Genomic DNA, 13,039 nt, shown 5'->3' with positions numbered 1-13,039 from the left:
TCTGTGCCAGGCCTGGTGCCAGATGCACGGCTATGCCGGGGTCAAACCAAGGGGGAGACGGGATCAGGTGTTCTGGCCTCTGTTCCCTCATCTGCAAATAGGTATAATCACCTGCCTTCCTGTGGGGAGGAGGTGGGTTTCCTGTGAAGTTACTGAGGCATAAGCTTCCAGACCCCTCACTTGCATGGGCCCCTTCCAAGAACCTCTTTTAAACAGTTTTATTGAGGTATAATTCCCATACAATAAACTGTACGTATTTAAAGTGGACAATTTGATGAATTTTGACATATATATACACACACACCCATGAAGCCAGCACTGCCATCCATCACCCCCAAAAGTTTTGAACCTAATTTTTTATTTGTATTACTTGTTCTTTTTTCTCAAAGAGGGCCTCCCTATTTTTAGAAGCTTTAAGCCCCTGAAAAGTTGGATCCGACATGTTTAGAGAGGCACAAATGAGAGCAGAATAAGAAAGCACTTTGAAAATTATGTAAGTCTGCAATTCCTCTCCTAGGTATGTACCCCAAAGAATTAAGAACAGGTATGCAAACTTCAAAACCTCAAAAACTTGGACACAAATGTTCATGGCAGCATTATTCACGATGGGCAAATGGTGGAAACAACCTGAAAGTCCATTGCCAGAGGATTGGATAAACAAAATGTGCTGTATCCATATAGTGGAATAGTATTTGGCCGTCAAAAGGAATGAAGTTTTTTAACAAAGTCTGTAGTTTAGTTAAAAAAAAAAAAAAAATGAAGTTCTGATACATACTACAACACAGATAAACCTCAAGAACTGCATGCTACGTGAGAAAAACCAGCCACCAAAGACCATATATTATATGATTCCATTTATATGAAGTGTCCAGACTAGACAAATCTGTAGAGACAGAAAGCAGATTAGTGGTTGTCAGGGGCTGGGGAAGGAGAGAACTGGGGAGTGACTGCTTAATGGGTACAAGATTTCCTTTTGGGGTCATGAAAATGTTTTGGATCTAGATGGCGGTGGTGGTTGCACAAACACTGTTTATGAACTAAATGCCACTGAAATGTTTGCTTTAAAATGGTTAATTTTATGCTATGTGAATCTTACCTCAATTAAAAAAAAGTATGTAGGACTCATGAGAAATAAAAGGTTATTTGCATTTATTTAATTCACACCCTTCTCTTAGAAGCTTAAAATGTGATGTGATCAACATCTTATTTACTCCTTTTATTTGTTTTATCGAATTATTTAGCAACGCTTTATTGAGAGCCTACTGTATCCAGTCTGTTAAAAATCCCAGTCCTCATGGAGCTTTCTTCCTAGTTGAAAGGATAGACAGTACACAAAATAAATAAATAGAATATTGGTAGTATATTAGAAGTATATAGTACATTCGAAGGTGCCCTAAAGTAAAGGTGGTAGGTAGTGCCGGGGGTGGGGGGCAGTTTCCGCTTTCAGTGGATGGTCAGGGAAGGCCTTCTTGAGAAGGTGGAATCTGGGCCAAGACATGCCCGAGGCCAGGGAGTGAGTCCTGCTGTCTCATGGAAGGGAGAGAGTGGGTTGGAGTGGCCAAGGAAGAGCAAGAGGGCTGGGAGAGAATAAGATGTGGGGTGACATAGATGGGGTGGGCAGATCCTGTAGGGGCTCCCAGACCAGTGTAAAGACCTGGCACTGTTAGCAAGGGAGATGGGAAATCACAGGATCGGCCTTTTTGTTTTAACCAGGGACCACTGTGGTGGAGAATAGATGGAGAGGGCAAGGGTGGGAGCAGGGAATCCAGGGAGAAGGCTGTTATAAGCCAGGCAAGGGAGGATGGTGGCAGGGGCCGTGGAGAGTGCAGGGGTGAGACATGGCTGGAATCTGGAGTTGTTTTGAAGGTAGACCCCTCGAAATTTGCTGACAGATTCGTTCATTCGTTCGAGGAATATGACCAGGTATTGGAGATGCAGACAGGAATGGAGATGGGGTCGCTTCCTCTGAGGTGTTGAAGACTGTTCCAGTTTGCTAAGGCTGCCGTTATGCAAAATACCAGACATGGATTGGCTTTTATAAAGGGGGTTTATTTGGTTACAAAGTTACAGTCTGAAGGCCATGAAGGTGTCCAAATTAAGGCACAAACATGAGTATGCCTTCACCGAAAGAAGGCCAATGGTGTCTGGGAAACCTCTGTCAGCTGGGAAGGCACATGGCTGGTGTCTGCTGATCCTGGGTTGTGTTCCAGCTCCTCTCTCAGCTCCTGTGCATTCTTCAAAATGTTGCTCTTGGGGCATTTTTGTCCTTTCTTAGCTTCTCCGGAGCAAACTCTGGGCTAGCATCTCCAAAAAGTCTGCTTTCAATGGCCGTCTCCAAAATGTCTCTCTTAGCTGCTCTGAGGTCCTTCTGTTTGTGAGCTATGTTATAGGACCCCAGTGATTAAATCAAGGCCCACCTGAATCAAAGGTATTACCCACAGTTGGATGGGTCACATCTCCATGGAAACAACCCAATCCACAGATTCCAACCTAATCAACACTAATACACCTGCCGCCACTAGATTTCATTAAAGAGCATGGCATCTTGGGGGACATAATACATCCAAACCAGCACAAGGACTAACAGGGAAAGACAGACAAATCGGGGACACGTGGCTTCCTGTGTGCGGGGTGAGGGCCACGGTCCCTGCGTCCCTGCAGTTCAGAGTCCCCTGCCTTCCCCATCCATCCAGCCTTCCCACCCCCGACCCCCAAGACTTTCCCACTCATTGCCAAGAACCAGGCCCACCAGCACCATAACTGAACCCCTGTTTTCCAGAGCTTTCTCTCCCACTTTGTTCTCTTCTTGCCCCTAGACTTGTCTCTGATCCAGACTACTTGGATCTAGCACCTGTTCATTTTAGCAAAAAGGAGACTGAGCCACAGAGCTCTCATTGAGTCAAAGTTAAGGTCTGTTTTCTAAGCCTAGAAATTTGGGAAGGAAAATCTGGAGGAAAAACCTTGAAGAACTGGGTTTAAGAAGAGAAGGCTCTGCCCAGATCACATTCTAGTTACTGGGCAGCTGGGCTCGAGCCGGGGTCCCCTTTTTCAGTAGCCTGGTATGATTAGATGCCTGCCAGTGAAGACAGGCATTGTATAGCTGCAGCACGAGTGCTTCTAGTTAGACATAGGGTCGGACGGTTGAACATTCGTCAGACTGCCAAAGGAGCCTGTGGAACACTTTTCCCTGGAAAGCTTTGAGAAGAAACGTCTTGCTGGACGTGCAGTTTAGGTGCCGATCTGCCCACAGGCAGTGTCCCCAGGGGTCTGGTTTTTCCCTCCTTCCTTCCTCTGACACAGACAGGCTGGCAGACAGACTTCCTAAAGGGTGGCCGCCTAATTGAGCCTTGGCATTGGGGAGAGGTCACTTGGGGGGCAGCTTGGCCTGGGCTGTACGCTCTGGTTGCCACCCAGGTGGCGGGCAGCTCTCTCGTCTCACCTCGCCCCTGCACCAGCAGCTTCCTCACTCAGCCAGCAGAAGCCCTGCAGGCCCGGCCAGGCCCGGTGGGACAGGGCAGGCTGGTGACTGTGCCCTCTGACCCAGCAGTGGAGCAAGGGGGTGGCAGCTCCCTGTCACCCTCCTCCCCTCCCCACCCAATGCCCTCCTCCCTGGCCCAGTCCCACCCTAGCTGAAGGCTTCCCTGACCACCCAGCCTGAACTGACCCCTCGTCCATCTGCTGACCACCTTGCATGTTCCGTTACTGAAGCATGCACTGGAGCATTTGAATGAGCACCCATGACTTCTCTTTTCATAATCTTATTTACAGTAGTAAAGACATGGATGACTCTTGACAGTTTCCAAGAGCTTTCACACATAGCATTAGCTTCCAGAAGACTGGGCATGCGGTCAGCACTCAGTTTGGCCTGATGACCTGTCTGAGTCAGACCTGTGGGACTGGAGATTTGGTCTGTGTTTTCCTGACCCTCCTCTCTGGAGAAATCTAGTGTCTTAGCACTCACCTCCTCCATGTGACACGACGAGGGTCTGGTAAAGTCCTCTGCATTTACCAAGGTGGTAGTGGTGCTGGTGGACTTGTGGGGATTTCAAAGGGGAAGAGCCTGCAGAAGGCCTCCAGGAGAAGGTGTGAGCAAGAGGGGCTGTCAGGCTGCTGTGGGGGTAGAGGGGTGGTGGCAGCCAGCACGGGCTGGGGAACAATGCCGGGGGTCCAGGGAGGTTTGTGAAGGGCTCCCTGAGCTGCGAGCTAGCAACAGGGCCATGGCCCTTTAACCTCCTGGCTCTCAGATTGCCAGTCCCCCCAGTGAGGCTTCAGCTTCCTCTTTCTGCTAAGAGATCCCTATGACGCAAGGAAGGTAGGAGGGAGCCCACAAAATCCTCACCCCAAGTATGCACTTCCAGCTAGGCAAAGGGCCCTCCCCACTTCCCTGCCCCCAGCCGTCTTTCCTCTCCTCCCCACTGAGAGGCTGTTGGTGTCTGCAGGTCGGAACGAGCTGATTGCCCGCTACATCAAGCTCCGGACAGGGAAGACCCGCACCAGGAAGCAGGTGGGCCCTGGGGGGGGGCAGGTGTGGGTCCTGGGAGCAGGTTCCCGACATTAGCCAGCACCAAGGTGGGACAGGCCTTCCCATGGCCAAGCATGGACTTCTAGGGTGGGGCCAGCTCAGGGACGGTTGGCACTGATTGGGGTGCCACGGATGGTCCAGTTTCCCTGGGGTCCCTGCAGGCATCACCTGGGAGAAACCCCTTACCTTACCAGGGGGTCAGCTCACCCACCCCCTTCTCCAGGACACCAGAACAGAGAGCAAAATCTTGGCACAACACTTTTGAGATATTGCCAAACCCTGAACTGGCTGGATAAGGCAGGACTAGGGGCCTAAGTGGCCCTTTCGTTCGTTCATTCATTCATTCAGTCCAGAGATATGGGTTGAGGGCTGTGGAGGGCTGAAGGAACAGGGGTGGGGATGGGGGGCCCAGGCTGTCTGAGGGGCAGAGACAACAGTCCTCTCTCCCCTGCCCTAGGTCTCCAGCCACATCCAGGTGCTGGCTCGTCGCAAAGCCCGCGAGATCCAGGCCAAGCTAAAGGTAAGGCATATTGCAGCCGTGGGCCAGAGGGACCTGAGCAGAGTGGGACCAGCTTCCCAGAAGTTGGAGCTCTTTTTCCAACAGAAAAATGCCTTCTTCCCTTTGGGTTTAGGGGCTGGCTGCTTGTAGGAGAGTCACGGATTTCTCAATGTGGGGGAGAGCCAGGTTCTGCAGGTCACCACTCTCCTCTCTGCACAGGGGTGACACCTGACCTCAGAGCTGTGGGTGTGGGCGTCAGACCCCACAGTGTCTCGGGAGCGGCCCCCCGGCCTCTGGCTAGTTCTCCACTGGCTGCAGCTCAGAGGTCCTTGCTAGTGCAGTGGGGATCACCTCCGGGTCCCATTCCCTGCCGACCTCCTGGAGCCCGGGTCTCCTCGGGAGCCTCACGGGTTCCCTTTGCACCATCCACCCATCTGCTGACAGGCAGCTCCACGCCCCATGGAATCAGCTCTCCTGGATCCTGGGACCTGGGGGCTCTTTGGTGAACACTAGGAGAGAGTGAGACCCCATCACGGAGGTGTTAACTGCAGGCCTGCACAGCTCTTGCTAGGAAGACCTAAATTTGGGGCATTAGACTAGACTAGTAGTTTGCAAACACTTTTTAAAGCAGTGGAAGCTCCCCCTGACCAAATTTTTTTTTTCACCCCAGTATTTTAACACCAAAGCCGCCCTGGTCAAAGGTAGGTGGGCAAAGAGGAGGCCAGAGACCTCGACCTCCCATCCAGCCTCTTGCACCCCATAGCACTCGAGGCTTCCCCTCAGAACCCAGTTTAAAATCCACTGGGCTGGATGGTCTCCAAGGTCCTGTCTGATCTGATGCTGGAAGCTCAGGACAAGCAGGTGGGACCCACTGAGCCCCCTGCCTCCTGCAGCCACACCCCACGGCCCACTCAGTCCCACTCCTTCTGCCCACGGCCCAGCTGTCCTCCGCCCCCACAGCTGTGACGGACCTCACTCCTGCATGCCGGGGACAGCTGGCCAGGCCGCAGCTGTTGGCCCCTCCCAATCAGGCCAGTACATGTGCACCGCCAGGCCCCAGATTCCCTTCTCTGCTCTGCCCCAGCAGGTGACCAGTCCGGAAAACAGACTTCCCAGTGTTCTGTTCAGAGGGGAGCTTTAGTGCCCAGAGGGAATGCCCCTATCCTTGTCAGCAGGGTCTGGCTTGGGGCCCTGGCACAGCCTTCAGGGGATCACTGGACAGGCATCAGGGGGCCACGAACCCCTTAAATAATAGGCATTTTCCTGGGGAGAAGGTCTGAGGCTGTCGTCATGCTCTCAGTGGGGTCTGGGACCCACAGTAGTTAAGCTCCATGGTTGAAAGCAGGCAGAAACCCTGCCGGGCTCTGCTTTGTGGTCCTGGGAGCTTGGGCGAGTTGCCAAGCCTCCTTGGTCTCCATTCAGTTTCCTCATCTGTAAAACAACAGGGTTAAACAAGGTGACACCCGAGGGCCCCTCCTGCGACTCCCGGGCCCTGCAGCCTGGCTGCTGATGTCACTCTCCATGACATCCTTCTGCTCACTCTTGATTCCTGCCCCATTTCTCGAGCACAGGTCACTCACTTGACGAGAAGCTCTCTGGCCTCGAATGCATTCATTAATCCTGGAGGGAGGGAGCTGGGTGGGGCTGGCCTAGGCAGGTGTGGCTTTTCCCTCTTGAAAAGTGCCAGAGTCCCTGGGAAGAAACACACCTTATGCTTCTCAGCGCCTGCTTTTGCTCCTTGGGGAGCAAGGCCCAAGTTTGGTCCCAGAAGGAGCAGTGAGGAGGGAGCCAGGCAAGTGGTCAGTGGCAAACCTCACCTGCTATACTTTGTCCAAGTTGAGAATGACCTCACCAGCCCCAAAGTTAGCGGGGGAGCCGATCTGGGCCAAGCTCCAGGGGCTGGCCACCCCTACCGTCAGCATCCTGGTCGCTTAAATTCTCTGAGCCTCAGTTTCTTCATCTCTAGAATGGGGATCCTCCTGGTCCTGCCAGCCTTGCTGGACTGCTGTGATATTCAGAGTCAAAGGGAGATAATGTCCTCGAAAACCTGTGGTCTCCACAAGGCCTGAGGGACAGTGGGCCACCCCGACTCATCTGACCCAAGTTAAGTTCTCCAGGGCCTCACAGGGCTGTTGGCTGGACCACATGGAGTAATTATGCAAAGGTGCTCATAAGCTGCAACGGTCTCAGTCAGTTCTCAACTTTTTTCACCACTTGACAGATCTGGGTCTACCAAGTTAATTACTATTAATTATTAAGTAACGGCTAATTTATCTTTCCCATTAAAAAAGATTAACTGTAAAGATACAGAATTTCTAGTCAGAGCTCCTGGGTTGACAAAATCCAAACATTTAGCCCTAGTGAAGCTGCACACACTGAATAGTACTTGCTGTTCCAGTTGTGATGTGGGCCTTATACTGGGCAGAGACACAGCTCCCTTTAGATTTTTTAAAATATGGGAGGTTGTTTCATTAATTTTGAAGACCTTTGGGATTGGGAAACTCAAGGTGGGAACCACTGACTAATCCACGTTTAAAACATTATTATTACTATTACAATTATCACAGTGTCATGTAAATGACTCTCCTAAGTGTGTCCTTGTTCTGGGCCCATGTAGGGTCTACCCATCCTTGGGGCCTTGGACATGTGGAGGGCTCATAGCAGGTACTCGCGTTCTGACACGTGAAGGGTAGCTGAGTCCCGGGAGTGTGCACAGTGCCGTGGGAGACCCATTGGACAGGATTGAGATGGGGGAGCTGCAGGAGACCATCCTTGCCTCCAAACCGTCTATCTGACTGAGGACCTCCTGCCTGTTGAGGTGGGGCTCCAGCAGGTATTTATACAGCACCTGCCACGAGCCAGGTGCTGAGCCATGCACCAGTACACACGTGAGCAAGACACAAAAGATCCCATTCTCAAGGTGTCCCCATGGCTAGTAAAATAAAGATGGTCTGGAAGATGGTCTCCAATGTCTCTTTTTTCAAATCAGAGAAGTTGTAGGTTTAGAGAAAAATCATGCCTGAAATACAGAGTTCCCATATAGCACCCTATTGTTAACACCTAGCACTGCTGTGGTATACTTGTTACAATTCATGACAGCATCCAGTGTCTCCTAAAGCTCTAATAAAATAGACAAGGCAAGTGTTATACCCCTTGGACAGGTGAGGACACTGGTTCAGAGAAACCAGTTAGCGGCACTGCAGGGAGCAGAGCTGGAGCCCAGGGCCTGGCCCAGGTGGCGGTGGGACTGCGTCCCTGACCACAAGCCCGACAGGGACCACTGCTGAGGCCCTCCCTTCCGATGTCTCCCCCCCAGGATCAGGCAGCTAAAGACAAGGCCCTGCAGAGCATGGCTTCCATGTCGTCCGCCCAGATCATCTCCGCCACAGCCTTCCACAGTAAAATGGCCCTCGCCCGGGGCCCAGGCTACCCAGCAGTCTCAGGGGTAAGTGGGGCTGCCCAGGGCCAGAGGCCAAGCCAGCCGCCTTCTCACTCCCCTCCCTTCTGAAGCTCTGCGAGCATTGGCCAGACCACGTTCCCCTCGTTGGAGTCCTCTCTGGCCAGGGGAGCCAGGGCAAGGAGGGGCCGTGCCGAGTCCCGACTCAGCGGGTGTTGGAACCACCCTTAGGAATGTTGGCAGTTACAACACAAACCTTTTACAAACGGAAAGGGGCCACCCCCCTAGCTGACCGGCCGGGTGGTCCTACAGAGTTGGCTCAGTTTACAGATGAGGAAGCTGAAGTCCAGGGGCTGGGAGCTGAAGCCTAGGGCTGGGCGTGGCACTCGGTCTTTCTCTCCGCTCACCCTCTTAGGTGCTCAGCTTGAGGAAAACAAACCCTTGTCTGGATTTTAAATATTTCGGCCTCAGGACTGGCCTCTCATTTCAGCCATGGACACTTGGCCACACTTTTGGAATGGTCCAGAAGGCTCCTCCTTCCAGGGCTGTGTTCTTGGTTCTGGGGACTAAATGGGTCTTTGAGATATACGGCCCTGCCCTAGGTATGTGGGGAAGGGGCAGACAGGCACGGGCTACGGGGACTCTCTGTCCAACGTTTTCCAAAATGTGTTCTAGAGAGCACTGGTCCAGCAGAACGTTAGGTAGAGGGGACATGGAGTGGTTCTGTGGATGAGTAAGTCTGGACACTGTTAGAATTACATAGATTTCTAGACTGTAGGACTTTTCAGAGCCTAAGGTGTGCTGATGGCCACGGAGTCTCTAAGGGAGGATACGGCATATGGTGTTCACCTGGTCGGGGTGCTTTTACTGTGGAATTTCCAGAAACTAGAGTTCCTTGCAGTGCACTCTGGGGACACTGTCCTTGCCTATGACACTAGACAACAGCATCACCTTTCCTTTCTGCCACCCCTGAGCTCCTCCCTGCCACAGGGTTGCTGGCCGAGGAGCCTGAGGTTTCAGCCTGAGAGGCTCCAGGTGCCCACGGGCTGTGCTGATGCTGCACTTTTGCCTCCTCAGTTTTGGCAAGGAGCTTTGCCAGGCCAAGCCGGAACATCCCACGAGTGAGTATGGCTGCTCCCATTGAACTGAACCGGAACCCCGAAACTCATGAGTCAGCCTGGCCCCTGGGAGGGACGGGGCCCTAGTTGCGTCAGCCTTTCAGGGTAGCCTTTCAGTTAGAGATTGGGCTCCCCTGCTCCGAGGCGTCAGTTGGCTTGGTGTGGGTTGTGGACACCCTGGGGTGGCATTTGCTGGAACTCCAGTCTTCCAGGGTGTAGGCAGTGCCAGAACTTAGGCCCCAAGGGGGAAGAGGCTAGAGATCAGGTTGCTGGACTCAGCTGGGAGGGAGGGCTGGAATTCTCCAATAGACTGGCTGCCTCTGCAGACCTGCCACGAAGCCTGAGGCCCGTGGTTCAGAGGGCCTGGGACCCTGCCTGAGGCTCGGGGGCTGCATCTTCCCCAAGGCTTTACACCAACTCTCTCATCTCCCGCAGTGTGAAACCCTTCTCTCAGACATACACTGTCCAGCCTCCGCTGCCTCTGCCAGGTGGGTCAGCAGTGCGTGGCTTCCTACACGCCCACATGCCCGTGGGCCCAGGCTCCCAACAGTGGAGGCCTTGCGTCCCCTCAAATGCTCCCCTATTGTGTGCTCAGGCCATACGTCCCAATCTTGGCTCCTCCCCACTCCTGGCCCTGAGCACGTGTGCTGAGCCCCTTTGTGCCCCTGTGTGGCCTCAGCTGCTGTGCTCCTCCCCACCCTGGGCACAGGGCTTGTGGGGCATGTTCAGTCCAGCAAGCTGCCCAGGCACCCTTCTGAAGCCAGAGGCTTGAGTGGACGGAGCTGGGTCTGGCTGACCCCTCCCCTCCACCGCCCCTGGTGGGAGGCCCGTTTAGGGGAGATGGGAGATCCCCCAGGCGTCTAGGCAGGGGGGCGGGGGCGGCAGGGAGGGCTTCTGTGGACAGGCCCCCATGCTCCCCTCCTGTTGTGAGCAGGGTTCGAGTCTCCCGCAGGACCCGTCCCGTCACCCTCGGCACCCCCGGCACCCCCGTGGCAGGGCCGCAGTGTGGCCAGCTCCAAGCTCTGGATGTTGGAGTTCTCAGCCTTCCTGGAGCAGCAGCAAGACCCCGACACGGTAGGTCCTGGCCTGGCCCTCTCGATCCCGGAGTCTCCTGCTTCCACGCCTTGTCCACCTCTTTTCCTCCCTGCTTCTGCCTTTCTTGCCCTGATCTTCTCCCCAAGTTCTCTCTTGGGCTTAAATTAGGTTCCCTGTTCCTTTCCAGCCTTCCTTGCCCTGTCCCTCTCCTTCCTCCCTCCACCATCCCCTCCCTCCTTCCTGCCATTCCTGAGCCCCCCCGCCGGCTTCTGTCCTCCTCCCTCCCTTCCCCTCTCCGTCCCAGCCCTGGCTTCTTCCTCCTTCCACATCCTCTTTCCTCTGAGGAGCCTCCAGTGCCTGACCCACAGCTCGTGGGGCCAGCAGGGAGCCCCCCACCCCCTTCAGCCTCAGGGGTCCTGGGTGACTAGCGTCCCCTGCAAGGGTCACAGGTAGATCTATGGGGGGCCAGGCCAGCAGGACACCAACGCGAGGGGACGTCACAGAGCATCTCACTCTGAGTTGTCCAAACTTGTATTTTAGCCAAGGAACCCATTCAACAAATTCTCACACAGAAGCGCAGGGTGTGAAACAAAAGGAAGGAGTGTTTCTTTGGTTGTGCATGTGAGGGGAGCCGAGGCATCCGAAAACCTCCTGCTCCCTGTCTCTGAGGGTGGAGCACAGCTCTGCAACACCTTATCTCAGGCAGGGGTCTCTGTCACAGATCAGAAAACAGAGGCCCAAAGATAAAAAACGACTTGCCTAAGGTAGAGGTAGATTTAGTGATGGCCAGAACAAAGAGTAATGTAAAGAACAGCCACAATTTATTGGGTGCTGCTGGGTGCTGGGCCCCATGCGAGGTGCTTTATCCCCACACATGGAGCCCTTTCACTGTCTGCTCAGTGGGGTTAAATGACTCGGCTCCAGATTGCTTGGCAAGGGAGAGCTGGAGCTGGGATGTGAGCTCCGGTCTGTCTGTCTGTCCTACTGCTTCCCGCCTCTCCCTGAGACTGGCTGTTCTCCCCACAGTACAACAAGCACCTGTTTGTGCATATTGGCCAGTCAAGCCCAAGCTACAGTGACCCCTACCTCGAAGCTGTGGACATCCGCCAGATCTATGACAAATTCCCAGAGAAGAAGGGTGGACTCAAGGAACTCTTTGAACGGGGACCCTCCAATGCCTTTTTTCTCGTGAAGTTCTGGGTAAGCCCTTTGGGAAACTCTCCCTTCCTACCCCCGTGAACCCATTCATCAAACTGTCACACAGCAGCACAGGGTGTAAAACAAAAGGAAGGAGCGTTTCTTTGGTTGTGCATGTGAGGGGAGCCGAGGCACCCCAAAACCTCCTGCCCCCTGGAGAAAAGGGGGAGAGGGCCTAAGGTGCTCACCTCTGGGTGGAAACTGCCGGTGAGGAGGAGAAGGTGGGAGCCAGCATAGCATTGCTGTCCAGTGGTGGGAGCTGAGGCAGGCGGTGAGGGCCAGGGACGCCAAGGAGCTGGGCTAGCAGAGTGAGGCCCTTTTCTGATGGGTGGGAATGGTGGCAAGGGGTCAAGCCTGGTGGGGGCAGAACCATAGAGGGTTGTGTGCTGGAAAGAGACTTACAGGCGCCGCTGAGGGGACAGACGAAGAGTCAGCACCAACCGCCCTGTTGTCAAATGGCAAATCTCATACTGGTTTGAGGGCCTGAAGCAGGGCAGCTTGTCCGGGAAAGCTCATCTCCAAGGAATGTTGGACCAGAAGGGGGGCCTATGGGGTTAGGATAGGTCACCCCACTGACAAGGCAGCCAGGGCACCCCAAGAGAAATACGCACCCAACTTCTCTAACAGCTCACCCCCAAACCTTGGCCTCTGCCCCCCACTCCCAACTCTCACCCCTGAGTAGATGCCATGTGTAGGGCAGCCTCCATTCAAAACGTCTTCTCTATGAGCCGGAGCTGTGGTCCCTGCTTCCGGAGCCTACCTTCTAGGGTGCCCAGTGCACACAGGAAAGGGGTGCAAGGAGGGGAGTCAGAGAAGTCCCAATTAAACAAGTGTGAGGAAGTGTGGGAAAGCCTTCTGGGCCTGTGATTGGAGCCTGTGACTAATCCTGAGGCTTTGGCACCAGGGCTCAGAAGGTTCTGCCTTCATTCCTCTTTCCAGCACCGTTTCAGTTCTGTTAACACTCAGGAGACAGAGTCTCAGAACACACCATATCTTATTCCTTCATTCATTAAAAAAAAAATTTTTTTTTTGTTTTATCTTCGGATCTCCTTTTAATACTTGATCTGAGGTTCTCACCCTTTATTTGGTCCCAGACCGCTTTGGTAATTTGAAAGCTTTACTGTTCCTGGAGAGATGCACATTCTCACAAAAGTTTATGCGTAATTCCACATGGTTTACAGGCCCCTTGCTAGGAGCTCCTAGCGTAGCTGTCATCACAGTTAAATGCCTGTGTCTTGCTATCTCCTTTTAACAAAAGAGGAAACAGCTGG

The 13,039-nt window shown here is 53.6% G+C and overlaps 1 protein-coding gene across 1 annotated transcript in view; it reads left to right on the top strand.

The window, feature by feature from the left end:
* The window catches only part of TEAD4 (TEA domain transcription factor 4), a 65,984-nt gene that overhangs the window by 38,775 nt on the left and 14,170 nt on the right, over nt 1-13,039 (top strand). The window contains exons 5-11 of the mRNA XM_037847513.1: nt 4,440-4,504; nt 4,980-5,042; nt 8,338-8,466; nt 9,496-9,539; nt 9,972-10,024; nt 10,471-10,610; nt 11,598-11,771. Coding sequence (XP_037703441.1) covers nt 4,440-4,504; nt 4,980-5,042; nt 8,338-8,466; nt 9,496-9,539; nt 9,972-10,024; nt 10,471-10,610; nt 11,598-11,771 — 668 coding nt within the window. The remainder of the gene's footprint in view (nt 1-4,439; nt 4,505-4,979; nt 5,043-8,337; nt 8,467-9,495; nt 9,540-9,971; nt 10,025-10,470; nt 10,611-11,597; nt 11,772-13,039) is intronic.

The sequence above is a fragment of the Choloepus didactylus genome, chromosome 8, assembly GCF_015220235.1.
Source record: "Choloepus didactylus isolate mChoDid1 chromosome 8, mChoDid1.pri, whole genome shotgun sequence".
In the NCBI taxonomy this organism is placed as follows: Eukaryota; Metazoa; Chordata; class Mammalia; order Pilosa; family Megalonychidae; genus Choloepus; species Choloepus didactylus.
The sequence above is the reverse complement of the archived record's forward strand: the minus strand, read 5'-3'. Positions and strand labels throughout refer to the sequence as shown.